The sequence below is a fragment of the Hippocampus bargibanti genome, linkage group LG02 (genome assembly GCF_051943395.1).
Source record: "Hippocampus bargibanti isolate YZ-2025 linkage group LG02, ASM5194339v1, whole genome shotgun sequence".
NCBI lineage: Eukaryota > Metazoa > Chordata > Actinopteri > Syngnathiformes > Syngnathidae > Hippocampus > Hippocampus bargibanti.
Genome location: NC_142735.1, coordinates 1,897,501 through 1,919,135, shown reverse-complemented (window position 1 = coordinate 1,919,135; position 21,635 = coordinate 1,897,501). Strand labels below are relative to the sequence as shown.

The 21,635-nt window shown below is 39.5% G+C and overlaps 1 protein-coding gene across 3 annotated transcripts in view; it reads right to left on the bottom strand.

Annotated features, from left to right (window-relative positions):
* The window catches only part of nlgn3a (neuroligin 3a), a 232,790-nt gene that overhangs the window by 110,769 nt on the left and 100,386 nt on the right, over positions 1–21,635 (bottom strand). For all 3 annotated transcript variants that reach the window (XM_089019990.1, XM_089020000.1, XM_089020009.1), the window contains one exon: positions 20,482–20,631. In XM_089019990.1, the coding sequence (XP_088876116.1) occupies positions 20,482–20,631 (150 nt within the window). The remainder of the gene's footprint in view (positions 1–20,481; positions 20,632–21,635) is intronic.

Below are 21,635 nucleotides of genomic sequence, written 5' to 3'. Positions count from 1 at the left end.
ATCTGAAGCCATTGTTTTGATTGTGGAGCAAGGCAAGACGTCTTGGCGTGACGTCACGAGGGCGTCAAGGGGGCGGTACCTTCTGAAACTCAGCATCTACGAGGTCATTTTAAAGTAGTTTTGGGACACTTTAAGTCATTTCTATTGTTGTTTTACATTTGACTAAACATATCAGCCTGTGTGTTTTGGGTATGTTAGATGCTATAAAACGTTTTTCTGATGTCAGTTAGGAAACAAAAAACAGTGCAGATAGATTGATCACGTCCACTAAACAAGTGCTAACAGCAGTTCCCTTCCTACATCTTAACACTGCTCTGACAAAGCACCATCGGATGATCAATGATGCCAATCAGGGATCATTTGAACAGTGTAAATCTTAGCGTCTTATGAGCTCTGCAACCTGTAAATGTTTTTCCTTGAGGAAGAAGAGGAGGAAGTGACAATGTATTTTTGTGAAGTTATAAATCCCTTCAGGATAAATGCTGTCAGAAAGAAATGTACTGCCATTAGGAAGCCCACAGTCCCCCACTAGAGCAGAGTACAAAGTGAAACAAAGCACTCAAGCACAGAATGACCACAAAGAGATCTTTTAGGCACCACAAAGAAGCAGTTTCGGCATAGACCCGCTGTGCAGAGGGTATCGAATAAAAAAAACAACCCATTAGGGAAAAAAAGTATCTTTTTTGAACAGCTACGTACATACAGTGAGACCTCAACTTACAAACACCTTATCTTACAAACATTTCGTCTTACAAACGTCAAATTTATGAAAATTAAACCTTATAATAAGCACTATTTTCATAATAGACACCCACCACGGCTGGCGGAGTGATCTTCGGCGGAAGCACACGACCGAACAGCACCAGAGGTTAAGTTACCAACAGTCCTTATGGAAGGTGACTCCATCCTCCTTCCATAAGCCATCAACGACCATCAAAAAGGTAAATAAAACTTTATTTTACAGCACAGTTTATTTCTTTAATTACAGTCCTCATGTAATGTGCCTCTCTTTCCAAACAGCAATTCCGTTTGACCTTCGACCTCCAATGCCATTTCATCAAGCCATCAATGACCATCACAAATGCAAATAAAGTGACTTTACGATACAATCCAGTGTATTTCTTTCATTACAATACAATAGCACATTTATTATACATAGAATAAGGTATGTTGTGTGTAGTTTTAAGGCTTATTTAGTTGAAAAGTATATTTTATGGAAACCCGGGAACGGATTAAACCCATTTTAATGGTTTCCTATGTTTTTTTGAGATACACACTTTTCGCCTTACACACTCTGTCTGGGAACCAATTAAGTTCGTAAGTTGAGGTCTCACTGTATTTTAAAAGATGTCACTGAATACTAGCTTTTCAGGTTTTAAGGTACAACCGACGTCTCCGGACAAGTTGTGTCCATAATTTTGAAAATGGCTTCAAATGAATTCTACTGAGCGTATTTTACAAAGATTCCACCGCATATATCTATATTTTACGTTTTAAGACTCGCGCTGAATATTCAGGAAATCTTGTTTTCGAGTTGGTGATGATTCCTGACGTGATGTCACATCAGGAACGCCCCTGATGGAGAAAGCGACCCACAATGCATTTTGGGTACTTTGTTTGGTCTGAAAACATCGTGTTGATCCGTGTTGATGGCGATATTAGAAGGAAAACACATAAATAATGCGATGGTGAATCGTTGTGTGTTGCACCAAGACTACTATTTGATACTAGTTGACACAAATTCCCAGCAGACAAATCAGCCCATTTCCAACGGAGCTTGGGTGCCATCTTGTGCATTTTCCGGGACGCTACATTGGAGTCCAGACGGCTCAAATTGATACGGAAGGACTTCTATAATCGATTGCAAACATTTATGCTTTCCTCTTCAGAACTATTTGAATCATATTCATAATTGGATGAGGAACAAGAAAGCATCTTCTCTGAATCTGAAGCCATTGTTTTGATTCTAGAGTGGCCACTTTTCAACAAAATGTCAGAATGTATTATTTAAAATGACTTTGTGATAGTACTCACCGTTAACATGAATGGTTTTCCGTTCCTCATGATTGGTAAAAATCCAGCCAAACGATCGGAATGAAATTCAACTTGCCGGGTCCACAGGCGAAGTTACTGCTAGCTAGCCTGCGCATGACTCACAAGCTTCCACACTTGCTGTCTACAATATACTTCTTGCAGAAGTATATTAATGCTAACGTTAACATGAGGCTTGTTAAAATGTCACTCACATTCAACTGTTTCATCGATGGTATTGTTTCATTGCAAATTAGAATCAAAAGGCAAATCCTCCGGTGCATTCAAGCTGACGTGTACTCGTCGGGTTCATTTAAAGGGGCGTTTACCTGTTTCAACATGACGGCCAGTATCATCCAATCAAAATTGCGCCTTCTACCAACCTAGGTCAGTGTCATCCAATCAAATTTGCAGGAAATTAACAGCAAAAAAGCAATAATATGTATTTATGTATTTAGTTTTATCGGCGAGAACATATGCAATCATCAAAAGAGCCATATATGTTCTTGAGCGAGGCAAGACGTCCTGGCGTGACATCACGAACAAGTGGGCGGGACCTTCTGACACTCACCATTTCCGGGGTCATTTTGAAGTAGTTTTGGGACACTTTAACTCATTTTTATTGGTGTTTTTGTGACTAAAAATATCAGCCTGCATGTTTTGCGTATTTTAGATGCTATACAACGTTTTTCTGATGACAGTTAGGAAACAAAAAAAATGGTGTCGGTTGTCCTTTAAAGTGCCTCTTCATCCTCTTTTTGGGACATCCCTCGTCATTTACTTCACATTACATTAGCTCACGGCCTCGTAGACACACAGTCTAGTCCATTTTATCTTTTCATGCTAGGAAGAACCCCAAGTCAGCCACCTTTCACCAGCATTCACCAGTTACGACTGCTAAAAGTCATGCAATTATTATGTCATGTGGGGACAGGGGAAGCAATAACACATTAAAGGTTGAGGGAACACTCATTTAATACCTTGCAACAAAAGGTTATTTTACAGTAGTACTAATAAAACCTGTCGCAGAGTGTAAAATGTAGCCGATGATGCAAAAGTCTGGCGGTATAAAATTCAATCTCGAAGTGAATGTTAAGTGCGGCCCAAGAAAAAAACAACAAAAAAAACAAAGGCGAATTGGCTTTGCGACTGCATACGTATTCATGTGTTCAGTCTGAACTGCCTCATGTATCCGATGCTCAAATACAATTGAGAACTTCCAGACAATGATGAATAATTAGCAATGACCCTGTGATTAGTATCAGGTCATAATGAGAGGGACTGACTATGAAATGTCAAATTGTTTAATGAAAGTTTCTTGATGGCATTCAAATCCAATCCAATCCAATCCAATTACCCAGACTATCTGCCCCATTCTGGGCCATCCGACATAGGTACGGTCTGTCAGAAATGACGGCTGACGGAATTGGAAACTGGCGGTATGAGGTCCCTGTAGTGTTACACCTGCTCGGACCTCCTCAGCAGATATTAGGAGATGTTGGCAAATTTGATCAGGGCAGTTTCTGAGAGACATAAGCGTGATACACCGTAACTCTGCAGGACTTGGTTATGGAAGGGGGGGACTATCCAAAATCCCACACCACAGGTTGTTTCGGGCATACAAGGCTGTCATGACGACTGGGAATATAGTGTATACAGTAAATGGAGCATTTTTTATTATTATTTTTTTATGTCATCAAAATGTTGCAGCACCTCAATGTTTCCAAGATTGAATATTCTATGTGAATATTGTTTTGTATTCGCAGGGGAACATTGTTGTTTCCTCCAGCTATATTTTTCTTCATACCTGCCATTTTGCTGTCACTTGCTGCATGTTGTTTTCGCGACTGTGACAACTAATGAGAAAACTATGACTTTTTATCCCTTGTGTTTTGCCAGTAATCAATCAGCCTCAGATGTATCACTAGAAGTGCGTAGGCTCTGTCTAGCCGCAGGAAAGAAATGTGTCACTTCAAATGGATTTAGGTTCAATCTGTATTGCATTGGACTGTGTATGGACTAACGATTGACAGTGATTTTATTTAACGACAATGCATAACAGATATCACTCTGTGCACATCACTACTGCGGGGCCTAACAGTTTCTCTGTGACACCGATGAACTAGTAAGCTGACAAGACCAGATAGTTGTTAAGTTTGGGGTCTGACACATCAATAAGGTCATTAAGTAGAAAATGAGTTGGCACTCCTTATGTTAGAAAACTAAAAACAGAAAAAAAAAAAAACATGTTTGTATGGCGGAAAGCCCTCAAACATTTCAACTGTCCTACACATATACACCTGCCTGCCTGGGATGGTGTAATGGAGATAAGAACAGTTTTCCAAAGGAAGACATGGTTGTATTTTTTTGAGTCAATTACCCACTTCAATCATTTTGTTGGACAAAGTAGCTTACTTTACCAAGGTTGGGTGACAAAACGATGTATTCAATAGATTATTATTTTTGGCTTTCCTTGATATTTTTCATTTATTTAAAATAAACATATTTATTTATGTACAGTAAAGTCTCGTTATATCGATATCGGATATATCGATAGTCCCGGTTATATCGATACTATTTCTATGCACGCACGGAGAAAATTACATGCAAACAGGGTCGGATATATCGATAGTCCCGGTTATATCGATATTTTTTCGGACTCCCTTGAATATCGATATAACGAGACTTTACTGTATTTATTCATTTATGTATTCATTCATTCATTTATTTATTTTATTTATTTATTTATTATTGTGCTATTTATGTATTTAATTTAAGTCTGCAAACTGTTATTTATGCCTTGTTGTGAGCAACAAACAATCCTCATGCAATGTGTTTTTAAAGACTGCTGAAGCCTACGCAAGTAGCATCGGAGAGAAAATTCCCTAGACGAAGCTAACAATTTATTAGAATTATTTCACATTGAGTCCTGGCTTCACACACGTCGTATGAACACATCAAGCGCACACAGTCACAAGACTGTCTACATACAGTAAACCCAGCTCAAGTTCCTTATTAGCGGTTGAACAATCAAACACTTGGTGAATTCTGCTCCGTGCTCTATTATTCTCTTAGTGGATAACAAAAAAAAAAGAAGTAAAAGTACAGTTTCCAAGTATGATATATGTCGTTGCCATCTGCCATTTCTTTTCATTGAAGAGGGGAAGAAAATCAGAAATTGGATATTTGAGGGAATAAAATTGGGGTTGCAATTTTAAGGACATGTCACATGGCCCTGTTGCCTGTTTGATATGGTAAAAGCTCATAAGCTCCAACTGAAAATCATACAATTTGGATTTCAAACAACATTTCCCTATAGCGAGCCATAATATCATCTGTGTATCTTCTTCAGGGTCACAGACCTGGAGACTATTCCAGGTGGCTGTACAGTTTAAATGCATATGATTTTATTATTGGGACTGGAGAAAATACATTATTTCCTATAGCAAAAATTATATAATATATGATGAACGTTGTATTATAATACAGACTATAATAAATTTGATGTCACTTCGTGATCCCTCAACAGATTGTGTTAAACGTCAGTTGTTCCAATGAACTTAAAGGACAACCGCCACATTTTTTTTTGTTTCCTGACTGACATCATAAAAACGTTTTATAGAATCTAAAATACCCAAAACAAGTCAAATGCAAAACACCAATAAAAAATGACTTAGAGTGTGCAAAAACTGCCACAAAATGACATCGGAATTGGGGATTTTCAGAAAGTCCCGCCCCCAGTTCGTGACGTCACGCCAGGACGTCTTGCCTTGCTCTAGAATCAAAAAAATGGCTTCAGATTTGGAGAAGATGCTTTCTTGTTACTCATCCAGTTATGAATATGATTCAAATAGTTCTGAAGAGGAAAGCATACATGTTTGCAATCGATTAAAGGAGTCCTTCCGTATCAATTCGAGCCATATGGACTCCAATGTATCTGCCAGAAAATTCACAAGATGGCGCCCAAGCTTCGTCGGAAATGGGGTGATTTGTCTGCTGGGAATTTGTGTCAACTTCTGTATGGTGTTACCACAATTGGTAGTCTTGGTGCAACACACAACGATTGCGCCATTTATGTGTTTTCCTTCTAATTTCGCCATCAACATGGATCAACTCGATGTTTTCAGACCAAACAAAGTCCCCAAAATGCATTGTGTATCTCTTTCTCGGTCAGGAGCGTTCCTGACGTGATGTTACGTCAGGAATCGTCATCAACTCAAAAACAAGACTTTCTGAATATTCAGCGCGAGTCTTAAAACGTAAAACATAGCTATATGGGGTGGAATCTTTGTAAAATGCGCTCAGTAGAAGTCATTTGAAGTCATTTTACAAATTATGGACACAACTTGTCCGGAGGTGTCAGTTGTCCTTTAAGTTGAATGATACCAGGCTCACAATGGTTCATCCCTAAGGTACTTAATTGGGGTTTAAGTCAGGGATCTTACGTTAAAACTTATCCAACCATGCCGCTATGAGCTCTGCGTTGTACACTGGGGGAGTCATGCTTGAACTCGTTGAAGAGAGAGCAGTGTATATTTATGTTTATTGTTCACGGAATACTGTTTTACAGCATGCTAATGTTTGTCTCATGATAAATGGATTTTACATTCATTCAGGCTGCTTGTGTTACCAGTAATAACTGTAAACTGCTCCTAATTAAGTCATGATCATTTTATTAATGTGAGCAAATAGAAATGATGTTTTTTTTTCTTAGATTTTTCTGGACTACTTAAAAATGTATATATAAAATTAAGAAAATAAAAATAGGAAAATTGAGAGTATATCCACCTCCCCAGGGAGCACTACTCCACTGATATGAAGTAAATAACTGCATTAAGCAGCGTCTGAAACTCATGACAAATAGTTAGCGGACACATGGGCAGACGACTCTGAAATGTTGCCTGCCCGACCATAAAGTTGCCTGCCCGGCCATAAGATGACTCATCGTAAAAAAAAAAAAAACTGTTGCGAATTCCAACCGAATGTGTACGAACGTTCGCTTGGGAATTTGCATACTCGGCATGGCAGCCAATCAGAAGCCTGTTTCGTGATTCGGACTAGACCATGACTGTAAAGTGTACTTGAGAGTTTTGAAAGGCGCTTAGAAAGAGGAGTCCACGTGGTTTGTAACGGTTTGCTTGTAGTGTTTGCTTTATTGAATAAAGCAAAATGTTTGATTTGAAAAAAAAAAATCTTGAAGAAGTTGTCGGCCACCCGGACCGAGATGTTTTGAAAGTTGTACGCCCGACGTCAAAGTTGTACGCCCCGGGTCTCTGGGCAGACGTTATTTCAAACACTGTATTAAGTCTGTAAAACATCAACATTCTTCAACATTTGCTTTTTTTTCTGTGGCGCTGCTCTCCCAGGCTCTTATTGCAGCCTGTTTCAGGTGCTGCTTCTTAATCAGAAGCCGGAGCCACCTCACCCAACACCTCTGCAGGCGACTGAAAAGCAGCTCTACTCCAAACTGCTCCCAGATGACCAAGCTGCTCTAAGAGAAAGCTCGGACACCCTGCAAAAGAAATGAATCTTGTCCGCTTACATCCATAATCTCGTTCTTTCAGACACCCACAAACTGCGAGCCGAGGCGGGATAGGAACGTAAATCGACAGCAACGGAGAGCTTTGCCTCTGAGCTCAGCTACTTCTTCACCAAAACAGACCACGACAAACTATGCATCACTGCACACACCCAGGATGGATCCACCAGCCAATCCCCTGCTCCATTATTCCCTCACTCCTCAAAAAGACCCCAAGGCACTTGAACTCCTCCACTTTGGGAAGAATCTCATTTCCCGACCTGGAGAAAGCACTTCACTCCTAATGGACCCGAGTGGGAGTTGGAGGCTATATGAGGCCAACAGAACCACATCATCTGCAAAAAGCAGAGAGATCAAGACTAAGGTCAACAAACCGGATCCTTTAATGCCTTGGCGACACTGCTATCTTTTTCGGATCAGCTGCGGTTCCTGTCTTTGGCCACCATCATAGTATCTCTTTTGGTTGTGCCTTTGTGTGGCAATGGAAACGCGACCCTGCCACCAGTCTCACCTTCAACCCCAGGTCCAGAAGAAGTCCTGAAAACCTGTGTCCGGCCTGGAAAGGGAAAAACCAGATCCAAATGTTTTTTTTTTCCTTCATCTGGGTTCAGAGTCGTGATACGTCATCAATGCCGATTTGTCTTGGTTGCCCCTTTATGGTTCTCGTAGACCAGAAGAATAAACCCCCTGACAACCTTGCTGATGGGGTCACTTGAACACACATTCATCTCATTAGGATGGTGGCTCAAGGAAGAGTGTTTTTATAAGCTACATTGCTATTCCACTTTCCTTGTTTACAAAATAAGGGAAACACATAACCCCGAAGAACGGTGGTTTATTGGGGGTCTGGAACAGAATAATGGCAGCTAAATTCATTCAGTATCATGGGGGAAATGTGATTTTCTATCAAAGTAAATTGAGTTATGAGCTTGTTACAAGTAAAAAAGTACAATCTGGACACATAAACATAAATCAAAAACTCCAAAGATACAGTGTTACTTTTTGGAGTAAGCAAGAGCTAGTGAGCAAAACACTCCGATCAGAAACATGTTGTAAGCCAAATGTTTGTAAATTGTGTGTCAAAATCCAAAACATGGACATGGAAGATAGAATGATAATACAGTGATACCTCGGTTTACGAACGCTTTAGCTCACAAACATTTCACCTGACGAACATTAAATTCACAAGAATGTAATCTTGGCATACAAACTCGTTTTCGGCAGACGAACCAAACCACATAGCGCCACGGTAGCCTGCGGACTAGTTTTTGGAGGATGAACACCAAACCATACGGTCGAACAGTGCCACGGTGGCTGGCGGACTCGTTTTACACAGCCACTTTCTTTGAGTGCATTCAGTGCAGACGTGGTTTGTTATGGAGAGGATTACCTTTGCTTTTTTGGGACTGAAAAAGACCCCACCACAGGCTAGTGTTAAGCCGAAGAGGACACAAAAGAAAATTACGGTCGAGCAGAAGAAGGAGATCATCGAAAAACACGTACGTGGTGTGCGTTTGTGTGACTTAGCGTCCCAGTACCAGTTTGCTAAGTCGACCATTGCTACGTTTCGCTAAGGGTGTTTCTGTGTTGTCTCAGCAACAGTCTCAGGCAAAAGAAGAGGTTGAAAAACTTTTGTTTATTTTTGATTAATGGAAAGCAGCATGCATTGGACAGTGTGAGTGAGGGTATTATCAGCGAGAAAGCACGGCAAATTCACTCGGATATTATCAAGAGGCAACTACATCAACGACCATCACAAAGGTACCTAAAACGACTTTATTATACAGTACAGTTTATTTCTTTAAATACAATCCAATAGCACATTTATTATACATAAAACAAGGTATAGTTTGTGTAGTTTTAAGGCTTATTTAGTAGTTTATGTCTTATGGGGAGTTGGAAACGGATTACGTGAATATTTAATGGTTTCTTATGGGAAATAAATGCTTGGCAGACGAACTTCTCGCCTTACACACACTTTATAGTAACCAATTAAGTTCGTAAGCTGAGTTATCACTGTATATTGTTTCATAATAATCTTTTGATGTCATCCTCTAATATTTTCAGTCTCCAGAATAAACAAAATTATTTATCTTTCAGTTCCAACATACAGTAAAGTCTCGTTATATCGATATCGGATATATCGATAGTCCCGGTTATATCGATACTATTTCTATGCACGCACGGAGAAAATTACATGCAAACAGGGTCGGATATATCGATAGTCCCGGTTATATCGATATTTTTTCGGACTCCCTTGAATATCGATATAACGAGACTTTACTGTATTTGTTTTGAGAATAAAGCGACAATAGCTACACGCCACCACTTTCAAACACACGCCGATCAATGAGCAGAGCTGCAATCAGCGTTACTCAAGCATACCAGCGGTCCTCTCCCGTCCGATTCTGACCTCCAAGTGACTGACCCGACTCAAAGCTTGCTGGGTGCTAATCATCCCGCGGCAGGTCAACAAGTGATTAACGATTAACTCTAAAAAGTTCAATTGTCTACAGAGAGAGAGGTTGATCTGTGGAAGTTTCTAAATGGGGACTCTGGAGAATAATTGTGTACTCTTTGAAGCAATAATTACCGTTTCAGCAGCACAGAGCTTCAAGCTGCAAGAGGACGATAGTTACTTTGTCTTTAATTGGAACACGAGTGGCAGCGTCTTAAAGGACAACCTACACCATGTTTTTGTTTCCTAACTGACATCAGAAAAAACGTTTTCTAGCATCTAAAATATCCAAAACACGCAGGCTTATCTTTTTAGTCAAATGCAAAACACCAATAAAAATGACAAAGTGTTCAAAAACTGCCACAAAATGACCTCGGAACTTGGATTTTCAGAAAGTTCCTTCAGCCCCCAGTTCGTGATGTCACGGCAGGACGTCTTGCCTTGCTCAAGAATCAAAACAATGGGCTCACGGAGTTCAGATTCGGAGAGGATGCTTTCTTGTTACTCATCCAGTTATATGGCAAATTGGCGGTTCCGTGTTATTATGTTTGTTAAAGTCATTATAAGTGCCTTGCATGCTGGGTCCGAGAGGATAGTATGCTGTATGTCATGAATATTAGCATATTTGACAATAAAGCTGACTTTGATGATTCAAATAGTTCTGAAGAGGAAAGCATAAATGTTTGCAATCAATTAAATAAGTCATTCTGTATCAATTCGAGCTGTCTGGACTCGTCCCAGAAAATGCACAAGATGGCGCCCAAGCTCCGTTGGAAATGGGCTGATTGTCTGCTGTGAATTTGTGTCCACATCTAGATGGTGTTACCGCAATTGGTAGTCTTGGTGCGACACACAACGATTCACCATCGCGTTATTTATGGGTTTTTCCTTCTAATTTCGACATCAACACGGATCAATACGATGTTTTCAGACCAAACAAAGTACCCAAAATGCATTGTGTGTCGCTTTCTTGGTCACGGGCGTTCCTGACGTGATGTCACGTCAGGCATCGTCAACTCGAAAACAAGACTTCCTGACTATTCAGCGCGAGTCTTAAAACTTAAAATATAGCTATATGGGGTGTAATCTTTGTTAAATGTGCTCAGTAGAAGTTGTTTGAAGTGATTTTACAAATTATGGACACAACTCGTCCGAAGGTTGAGCAGAATTTAAACAAGTCAATTCACAGTTGGTCTATTCATTGCAGAATCCCCTCACAAATGTTGAAAAACAGTGCTGAAAAATAGATTATATCCTCTGTAGCTTGTCTTTGGGAAACTAAAACAAACGATCCATCTATATTTCATACAAGGCTGAGCCACATCTCAATAATTTTGATCCATTAGGAGTAACATTGAAAAGCTGGGGGAAAACGATGACTGCAGCGTTAGCGCGACTCAAACAAAAACAAAAGAAAAATGAATAAAACATTAATCGATGACATTTCGAAAAGTTTTGGAGTCAATTTGTGGCAACATGCTGGTGAAGATGTTTTTGTTCTTTTCATTCCCACAATAAAATAATTTCCAGTGGAGATTTATTCGTTGAGAGTCTAAAGTCTAAAGACCGTGTTCAATAATCAGAATGTTGTATTTTGTATCCCACAGCCTCTTCAGCCTGCTGCCATCGGGGAGGAGACTGCGGAATCTCCGAGCCAAGACCAGCAGGCTCAAGGACAGTTTCTGCCAACAGGCTCAACTCCATACCAGCCCTGCCCCCCCTACCCCTTCCCACTGCCACACTCACCGAACTCTGAGTACACATTGTACTATCAACCTGAACTCTTTTTTTTCCCGTTTTTTTTTCCTGCAAGACCTCACTTCAACCTTATTTTTTTGTTTTGGCATTACTACAATGTCAATTTACATACAACACGACCTCACTTTACATTCAGAAAATACATGTATTGTCTGTGGTCAATTTTCTGTCTTTTTTCGCCACATTTTAAGTGCCTTGCACGCTGGGTCCGAGAGGACATTAATTTCACCTGTGCTGTATGTCATGCATATTAGCATATTTGACAATACAGCTGTCTTTAACTTGTTTATATCAAAGATGTTCACTGCAATATGAATACAATTTGACTGCCCATGCATTGCATTTGTCTGATATTAGTGTTCAAAAAAATATAGCTTGACTTGCCCAGTCTGCTTTTACTTTAAACTCATTATCTTGTTTAATTCTCTCTGCCTCCTTTATTCCCTCATCTCTTTAAGCGGCTTAATTAAAAATGGCTTTTCACAATCTTTATTTATTTATTTCTCTGTTTACATTGAATTGCTTACTCTTATTCAGCGAATGAATTACTAATTGTACGTATAATATCAAGGAGTGTGAATATGAGTTGAAGTATCACAATGTGACTTTACATTGAGTACTGAGTAATTTCCTTCAATTCACAGTCATGTGACCTCATCTGCAATTGTAAAACCCTAGAATTTGATGATGTATTATACGGGTAATGTTTGCAGTCTCATGGTTTATGTCTAAATGGGAATGACATTTAACTTCACATCTATTTTGTTGTGATTTCACCATGAATAATGACAATACATGTCATAAGATGGTAATCAAGATAAGTAGAGTCATGATCATAATACCATTTTTACCTCTACAAGCAACATATTAGGTGATATATTGTCAGAGATGTTCGATCGGACACTGTGGACAAAGACTCGAACCCAGGAAGATCGTCTTTTTACTGCCGGAAGGAGACGCAGCCATTCATGACACACCCCTGATTTCTGCAGCCCTCTGCCAAGCTATTTATTGAGAGTATATGCAAATTAAAGTGATACATTAGTAAAACATAGTTTTCTTGATTAGAACACCACACCTATTGAGTTCTAATCACGAACAGCTTTAAGCAATAAAACAGTGTCTTTTCCATGAACTGATACATTTGTAACGTGGCTAATGAGCTCTTCCTGTGAAGGAGTTTCAAGTCGTAAATTATTCCTGTGATAAGGAGTTTCCCAAGTCCTAAATTCTGTCCAAGGCCAGATCTCCTAGATGAAGATGACAGTTTAACAAGCTGTGTCTGTTGACCTCAGATTGACTCCAGGTTGTCTGTGCTTCAATTGTGTATTCGAGTCATACATGTTGACTGAGCATATAAAAACATAAAACTTTTAAATATGATAACTTCTTATTCTCTATCATACGTACCACGTGTTTACCTTAAATAATCGTGAATCAAGGAAATAATAGAACAAAAATGATCAAATGTGTGATTGACGAAGTTTGATAGCCGATGCGTATGTGGAACTGTCGCGACTTGGAATTGAAGCGGATTTACGGGGGACAGGAGATGTGAGAAAATCTCTATTCGTCAATGGATGCTACAGCTTCATGTTTGCTTTCAACATTTAGCTTGTAGTATACTGTACATGGATAATTCACCATGACGTCCCTGATCAACGGTTAAAAAGGATGCTTTGATCTCTCCTCTTTCATCTGGAACGGCTTCGTACAACAGAAAGTGCTTAGATTTGAATGAAAAAAAAAAAGGACTTAATCAACATTGCAGGGATACTAACTACTAGTGGGCCTCAATCTGCAGTACATATGCACCTAAAAGCTAGCAACCACTCATTTGACGACAATGAGGTTAAAATCGTAGCAAAAGAAAATTGATGGTTTGAAAGGGGAGTAAAATAAGCTATTTTCACGAAACAACAAAACCCTTCACAAAATCGCCATGGTGGGGTGAGGTTCAATTTGGATCGTTCCTACAACCGACTTCTTCGGCAACATAGCCTTAGTAATATTGATGAGGTGATACCAGAGTAATTAGGGCAATCAGGCCGGCCGTAGACCCCATACTCAGGCAGGACAATAGAAGTAATCAGTGTAGCCGCAGGGAGTAGTCATCTACTCCCCCAAACTGAGAGCAGGGACCAATCATAGCAGAGTCTGGCACCACCACGTCTGGACAGTAGGGATATATCTAGGGCCGAAACTACCAGCAAAAGATTTTAGTTTGCTGACGAAGCCTCTTGGATAAAAAGCGAAACATCCGACACCTTCAAAGAAGTACAGATGACGGCGTAAGAAACCTTTTCATCGATGGACCACTCCTGAACGACTGAGAGCTTACACAGACATATTGTTGTTTGTGGCAAACAAGGCAAAAGACAGTCACCCGCCTTCACTTGTGACTTTAGTAGGAGATGGACAAGTAAACACCAGTGTGTTTACTGTGTCTAAAAATGCTGGCAGAGAAACAGCATGAAGCCAAATAAATCATTGTGCCACTTAAAGAAATTACAACTCAATCACGCTGATGAGCCGCTGGAAAAGTTGTGCACTGGAAAACATGTTCGGTGTCGATGTTAATCTTGACTTCCTCATTTTGATTTAAAAAAAAAGTGAGAGAAGAATCAGGAAATGTATGACTCTTTTTTTGTATATTCTTATTGTGAATAAAAACCCTTAAGAAAACTACAGTGATACCTCATCTTACGAGCTTAATTCGTTCGCAGAAAGTGTGTGTAAGGAGAAAAGTCTGTCTTCCAAACATTAATTTCCCATAGGAAACCATTAAAAATGAGAATAATCCGTTTCCAGGTCCCCATAAAACATAATTTCCCACTAAATAAGCCTTAAAACTACACAAAATACACATTATTTTATGTATAATAAATGTGCTATTGTATTGTAATTTAACGAAATAAACAGTACTCTATAATAAAGTCGTTTTATTTACCTTTGTGATGGTTGTTGATGTCGTTGCTTCTTGATGATATCCAAGTGAAGTTGCCGTTCTTTCTCGGCGACAATACCCTCACACACTGTCCCCTGCTAGCTACTTTTCATTACTCAACTCAAATGATACATTTTTCAACCTCTTCTATTGCCTGAGACCGTTGCTTAGACAACACCGAAACACCCTTAGCCACACGTAGCAATGGTCGACTTAGCATACTGTTATTGGGACGCTAAGTCACACAAACGCACACCTGGTTCGTGTTTTTCGATGATCTTCTTCTGCTCGATCGTAATTTTGTTTTGTGTCCTCTTCGGCTGAACACTAGCCTGTGGTGGGGTCTTTTTCGGTCTCAATGGTGTGTGGTAAAGACAGTGAATTTGCCCATCATGCTCTGATATATCTCTAGCCTTGGTTTTATTTGTGCTGTACGACTCGGTCTGTAATAACAGTTAAAGCTCCACCAAAGGGAGATTATCTGGCCATGCTACGTTATCGCTCAAAACACACGTGCCACCTCTTCGCCTCTCATTTCTCAGAAGGATCTCACCAAGAGTGTCTGTTTGCGCATTTGAGCCAAGCACATCTGTGCGTGGGCATTTTTTTCCCCCCCGCGATGCGCAGTTTGTGTGTTTGATTGTATGTGGATGAGTATGTCAATGTTTTGACTTGCATGGCGTGTGTGTGCATGCATGTAGAATGACATTTAGTCAAATGTGGCGATGACAGTAGAAAGACCTGATTCTTCATTGAAATGCCATAAGGTGAAATAAAAGCACAAACATGCCTTGTGCATATTAGCTATGGTGGCTCTCTGACAGCCTTTCCAGTGTTGATTACCAGAAGGGACTGGTAATAGCTGAGGCTATATTTCCACTTGCATCAGTTCAACTTTTCAGATAAAATAAGTAACGCAATCGTTTTATTCTGTTAGCATTGCGATACAGTGATAGCTCGGTTTACGAAGCCCTTGGCTTACAAACTTTTCGGTTTTACGAACGTTACATTTATGAAAATTTTACCTTGGCATACGAACTTTACCTTGGCAAACTTTTTTCGTACTCTGAGCTGCCTCAATGAGTCAAGTGTTCCCCGCCTGCAGTCTTCGGTTAGAGCCACGTGATTGGTCAAGAACGCAGCAGTGAGGGGGGGGAGGGGGGTGGTTTAAACATTAAAGAGACAGGCAGACGACGGTGAGAGAGTTTCAACTTTGATGAGTTCAAAGGCAGAGTGTAGACTGCAAGGTAAAAATATCCCACCAATCAGACTCCACAAACAACCCGCGCAAGCCATCTGTACACTTGATGCAAAAAGCTATCAACCCAGCTAAAAAGAACACAATTGATGAGAAACTAGATAAAATCATCGCAGAAAAAGCACCTACAAGGGATCATTCCAAGATGGTAAAAGAAGACGGTTACCTTCCTCATCAAGTGTTTAATGCTGAGGAAACCGGCCACTCCATTCCATCAAGCCATCAACGGCCATCACAAAGGTAAATAAAACGACTTTATTATAGTACAGTTTATTTATTTAATTATAATACCACAGCACGTTTATTATACATAAAATAAGGTATATTTTGTGTAGTTTTGAGGCTTAGAAAATTAGAAAGTAGAAAATTATGTTTTATGAGGACCTGGGAACGGATTATTCTCATTGTAATGGTTTGCTATGGGAAATTAATTTTTGGGATACACACCTTTCACCTTCCACACTCTGTCTGGGAACCAATTAAGTTCGTAAGCCAATGTATCACTGAATACACAAGGTCGATGGGCTTAATGCCAAGCTGATAGTGTTGTTACACATAGGATCACATTTGCCTACAATTTTATTTCTTTTTTTTTGTGCCAATTATATAATGCGTGCGAATGCTCCAAATTGAAGCTCATTTTGTTATCATAGTTTTCACTGGTTTTGAATTGCACAACACAACGGTGAAATGTCTTTCTAATTAAGCTATAATCGATTCAACTAGAAAAAGCCCTCGCGCTGAAAACCACATTCACAATCATACATATTGTTAAATTAATAGAGCTCTCCAAGTGATAATCGAAGCTAACCATTAACTAAGATAATATTGTCCAGTTTAAAGGACAACCAACACCATTTTTTTGTTTCATTACTGACATCAGAAAAACGTTTTATAGCATCTAAAATACCCAAAACACGCAGGCTGATATTTTTAGTCAAATGCCAAAAAAAAAAAAAAAACAATAAAAATGACTTAAAGGACAACGACACCTCCGGACAAGTTGTGTCCATAATTTGTAAAATGGCTTCAAATGACTTCTACTGAGCGTATTTTACAAAGATTCCACCGCATATAGCTATATTTTACGTTTTAAGACTCGCGCTGAACATTGAGGAAGTCTTGTTTTTGAGTTGATGACGAGTCCTTACGTGACGTCACTAAAGGACCGTAAAAAAGACGCTTTCTAGCTTTAAGTCATTTTTATTGGTGTTTTGCATTTGACTAAAAATATCATACTGCATGTTTTGGGTATTTTAGATGCTATAAAACGTTTTTCTGGAAGCCATTGTTTTGATTCTAGAGCAAGGTGCGGCGTACTGGTGTGACGTCACAAACAAGGGGGCGGGACCTTCTGAAACTGAAACTATATGAGGTCATTTTGAAGTAGTTTTGGGACACGAAGTCATTTTTATTGGTGTTTTGCATTTGACTAATAGGTGTATATGTCGCAGCAGTGTAAAAAAAAAAAATGGCGGACATACGATCCCGTGATCGTTGATGGATGAAACAAATTCAATTTTGTGTGGAAGCAGCTGTTTCCATGGAGCTCTCTTTTTTTTCTTCTAGCTTCCTGTCTTTCACTGCCTGACTCCACACACGCACACCCACACACACTCGCACGTGTGCAGGTACAGATGCATTCCTTATTCGAATGTGTGACTGAATCCACAACCAACAACATCAACAAAGGCTAGATTTTGCAAGGTTTTTCTCAATGTTACATTGAAAATCTGCTTCATTTCATCACAAGAAAGACAAATAGTTTTCCTCAATTACAGGCCTCCACTATAATATGCTAACCGTGTTAATTGATTGTTGGGTAAACAAATCAAATTCATGGCTCTGGAGAAAGACCTTCCATTTTTTTCCCCCCTCAGAAATAAAAAAAGGTGCTAAAATTAATTACTTGAGTCCATAAATGTTATTGTTCACACACAATCATTGAAGATTTCAATCATGAACACGAAACTCCATTGCTCACCAGAACAGCAGTGCCGACTGAGGACAATAAACTGTCTAAATGAGTTTGCCGTACTATATTTAACGTGTGAACGGGGCAATTTCCAAGCAGTTAGTTGTCATTTTAATGTTCTGAAAAGCAAATCAATAAAACCTGTCTAAATAGCTACCTAGCTATATAGAGAGCTGGGTAGCTATATAGATAGCCAGTTTTTTGGAATGTTTACTTCAAACAACCTGATATGCTAGCTAGCTAGCAAGCTAGCTATCCAGATAGCCATAGATAGCCATAGAGCGAGACAGAGAGAGAGATAGTTAGAGAGATAAAGAGAGAGCAAGGTAGCTCGCTACATAGTTAGATAGCTAGCTAGCTAGCTAGCTAGATAGATAGATAGATAGATAGATAGATAGATAGATAGATAGATAGATAGATAGATAGATAGATAGATAGATAGATAGATAGATAGATAGATAGATGGCGAGATAATAATCATCATCATCATCATCATAATACATTTAATTTATAATCACCTTTAAAAACTCTCGAGGACACTTTACGGTCACAGGATATTTTTTCTGCAGGTAAGCAGCGGCAGCCGAGATAAATCTATAGCTATCTATAGCTATATATCCATAGCCAGATAGCTAGATATAGCTAGCTAGCTATTGCTAGATAGAGAAATATATAGCAAGCTAGATAGCTAGCTAGCGAGATAAATAGCTAGCTATAGCTGGCTAGCTATCTATAGCTAGCTTTATAGCTATTTAGCTAGATAGCTAACTATATAGTAGATAGTTAGATAGCTAGATAGATATTTTAGTATTATTATTAGACATTTTATTATCTTATCCATGTCCCCCTTTTTGATGCCACCAGGGATTATCTAATATGTTTATGAAGAAACAAAGATCTCTTTAGACTTGCATCGTTACATAATTCACACATATTTCACACAAAAGCTCTTATTTTAGTGCCAGTACAGTGAGACCTCAACTTATCTTACAAACTTTTCGTCTTAAGAACCTCTAATTTATGAAAATTAAACCTGATAATAAGCACTATTTTCATAATACACACCCACCACGGCTGGCGGAGTGATCTTTGGCCGAAGCACATGACCGAACAGCGCTGCAGCCGGCACTACTTTGCACACCCCCTCTCATTGAATGCATACGTCGATCGCCTACTTGGAGCTTTTTGCTGATAATTTTACTATGATGGGACCGGAAAAAAACCACCACAGGCTCGTGTTCAGCCCAAGAAGACACAAAATAAAATAGCCGTCGCTGAGAAGAAGGAGATACAGTAAAGTCTCGTTATATCGATATTGGATATATCGATAGTCCCGGTTATATCGATACTATTTCTATGCACGCACGGAGAAAATTACATGCAAACAGGGTCGGATATATCGATATTTTTTCGGACTCCCTTGAATATCGATATAACGAGACTTAACTGTAATTGAAAAACACGAACGAGGTGTGCGTTTGTGTGATTTAGTGGCCGAGCACGGCTATGCTAAGTCAACCATTGCTCCCATTCTCCGGAACAGAGAAGCCATCAAAGGTGCGTCTGTTGCAAAAAGTGTTTCCGTGCTCTCAAAGCGACGGTTTCGGGCAATCGAAGAAGTTGAATTTTTATTTTTATTTTACAGCAGTTTATTTCTTTAATTACAGTCCTCATGTAATGTGCCTCTCTTTGTGATTATGATACAATGCAGTGTATTTCTTTCATTACAATACAATAGCACATTTATTATACATATACAGTAAAGTCTCGTTATATCGATATTCAAGGGAGTCCGAAAAAATATCAATATAACCGGGACTATCGATATATCCGACCCTGTTTGCATGTAATTTTCTCCGTGCGTGCCTAGAAATAGTATCGATATAACCGGGACTATCGATATATCCGATATCGATATAACGAGACTTTACTGTAATAAGGTATGTTGTGTGTAGTTTTAAGGCTTATTTACTTAAAAACTATATTTCATGTAAACCCGGGAACGGATTATTCCCATTTTAATGGTTTCCTATGGGGATTTTTTTTTTAGATACACACTTTGTCTGGGAACCAATTAAGTTCGTAAGTTGAGGTCTCACTGTACTAGGTTTTCCATCATAAAAACCTCACTCTGCAGTTGCACTTGCAATAGCCAGTATGTGTGAAAACACAGTAATTGCTCTGACTAATTCCCAATAAGTTATCCCAATAAATACAGTAAAGTCTCGTTATATCGATATCGGATATAGCGATAGTCCCGGTTATATCGATACTATTTCTATGCACGCATGGAGAAAATTACATGCGCGCAGGGTCGGATATATCGATAGTCCCGGTTATATCGATATTTTTTCGGACTCCCTAGAATATCGATATAACGAGACTTTACTGTATATGGTACGTATTTGAAATGTCCTTCAATGACAAATGAAAGTAACCCAGCAACCAGCTCCAGAACATAAATATCCATCAATACGAGCATCTGGCAGAAAACTGACATGGCAAAACAACTTACCAAGAACTCCAACGCGGTAGTTGAGGGTGATCACGATCACGTTGCCGTAGCTCGCCAGGATGCTGCCATCAATCATGTTGCCCGTCCCTTCCATGTATGATCCCCCGTGGATGTAGACCATCACAGGCTTGGCCCCGGTGTCTCGTATGTCTGCAAGAGCGGCTATCGTTACCACATTCACATTGGAGGCTCACCCAGTGATATTCACATTGACAAAGGCTTAGCGGTCGACGAATAAAGTGACTATCACCTCCCAGGTACCGTTTGCGAACTGGCACGGATTCGTCATGTAATTACAGTGATACCTTGTCTTACAAACTTAATTGGTTCCCAGACAGAGTGTGTAAGGAAAAAAAAGTGTGTATCCCAAAAAATAATTCCCTATAGGAAACCATTAACATGAGAATAATCCGTTCCCAGGTCCCCATAAAACGTAATTTTCTGTTTTCTAAGCCTTAAAACTACATGGAATATACCTTATTTTATGTATAATAAATGTGCTATGGTATTATAATTAAAGAAAAAAACTGTACTGTATAATAAAGTCGTTTTATTTACCTTTGTCATTGATGGCTTGATGATATTGCAACAGCAACAGATGCAAGCAGACACACTAGAAACATTATTAATAGCTACTTCCCTTGCTTGTCTTTTCATTTCAAATTGAAATGATGGCTAGTGCGGGTTATTTGTGGAGCCTGATTGATGAGAATTTTAACCTTGCAGTCTACATTCTGCCTTTGAACGATCAATAAAGTTGAAACATGTCCAAATGTCAGCGTTTTGTATCCATTTTGTCACACTCTCTCTCTGTCGCCTGTCTGTTTAAACCACCTCCCCTCACTGCTGCGTTCTTGACCAATTACGTGGCTTTAACCGACGACTGGGGGCGAGGAATAGAGGACAAAAAAATGTCAGCAGCCATTTTCTTTTTTGGAGAATGACTTCACTTTCTCTCTGTCTGTAACCCCCCGCCTCCTCTCACTGCTGCGTTCTTGACCAATCACGTGGCTTTAACCGACGACTGGGGGCGGGGAATAGAGGACCAAAACAAGCAGGCTGCCATTTTCTTTTAGGAGAACGGGCTCGTTCGCGAACAACACATCACTCATTGTGGCAGCTACGTGTGTATCCCGAAAAATAGTTTGTATGAC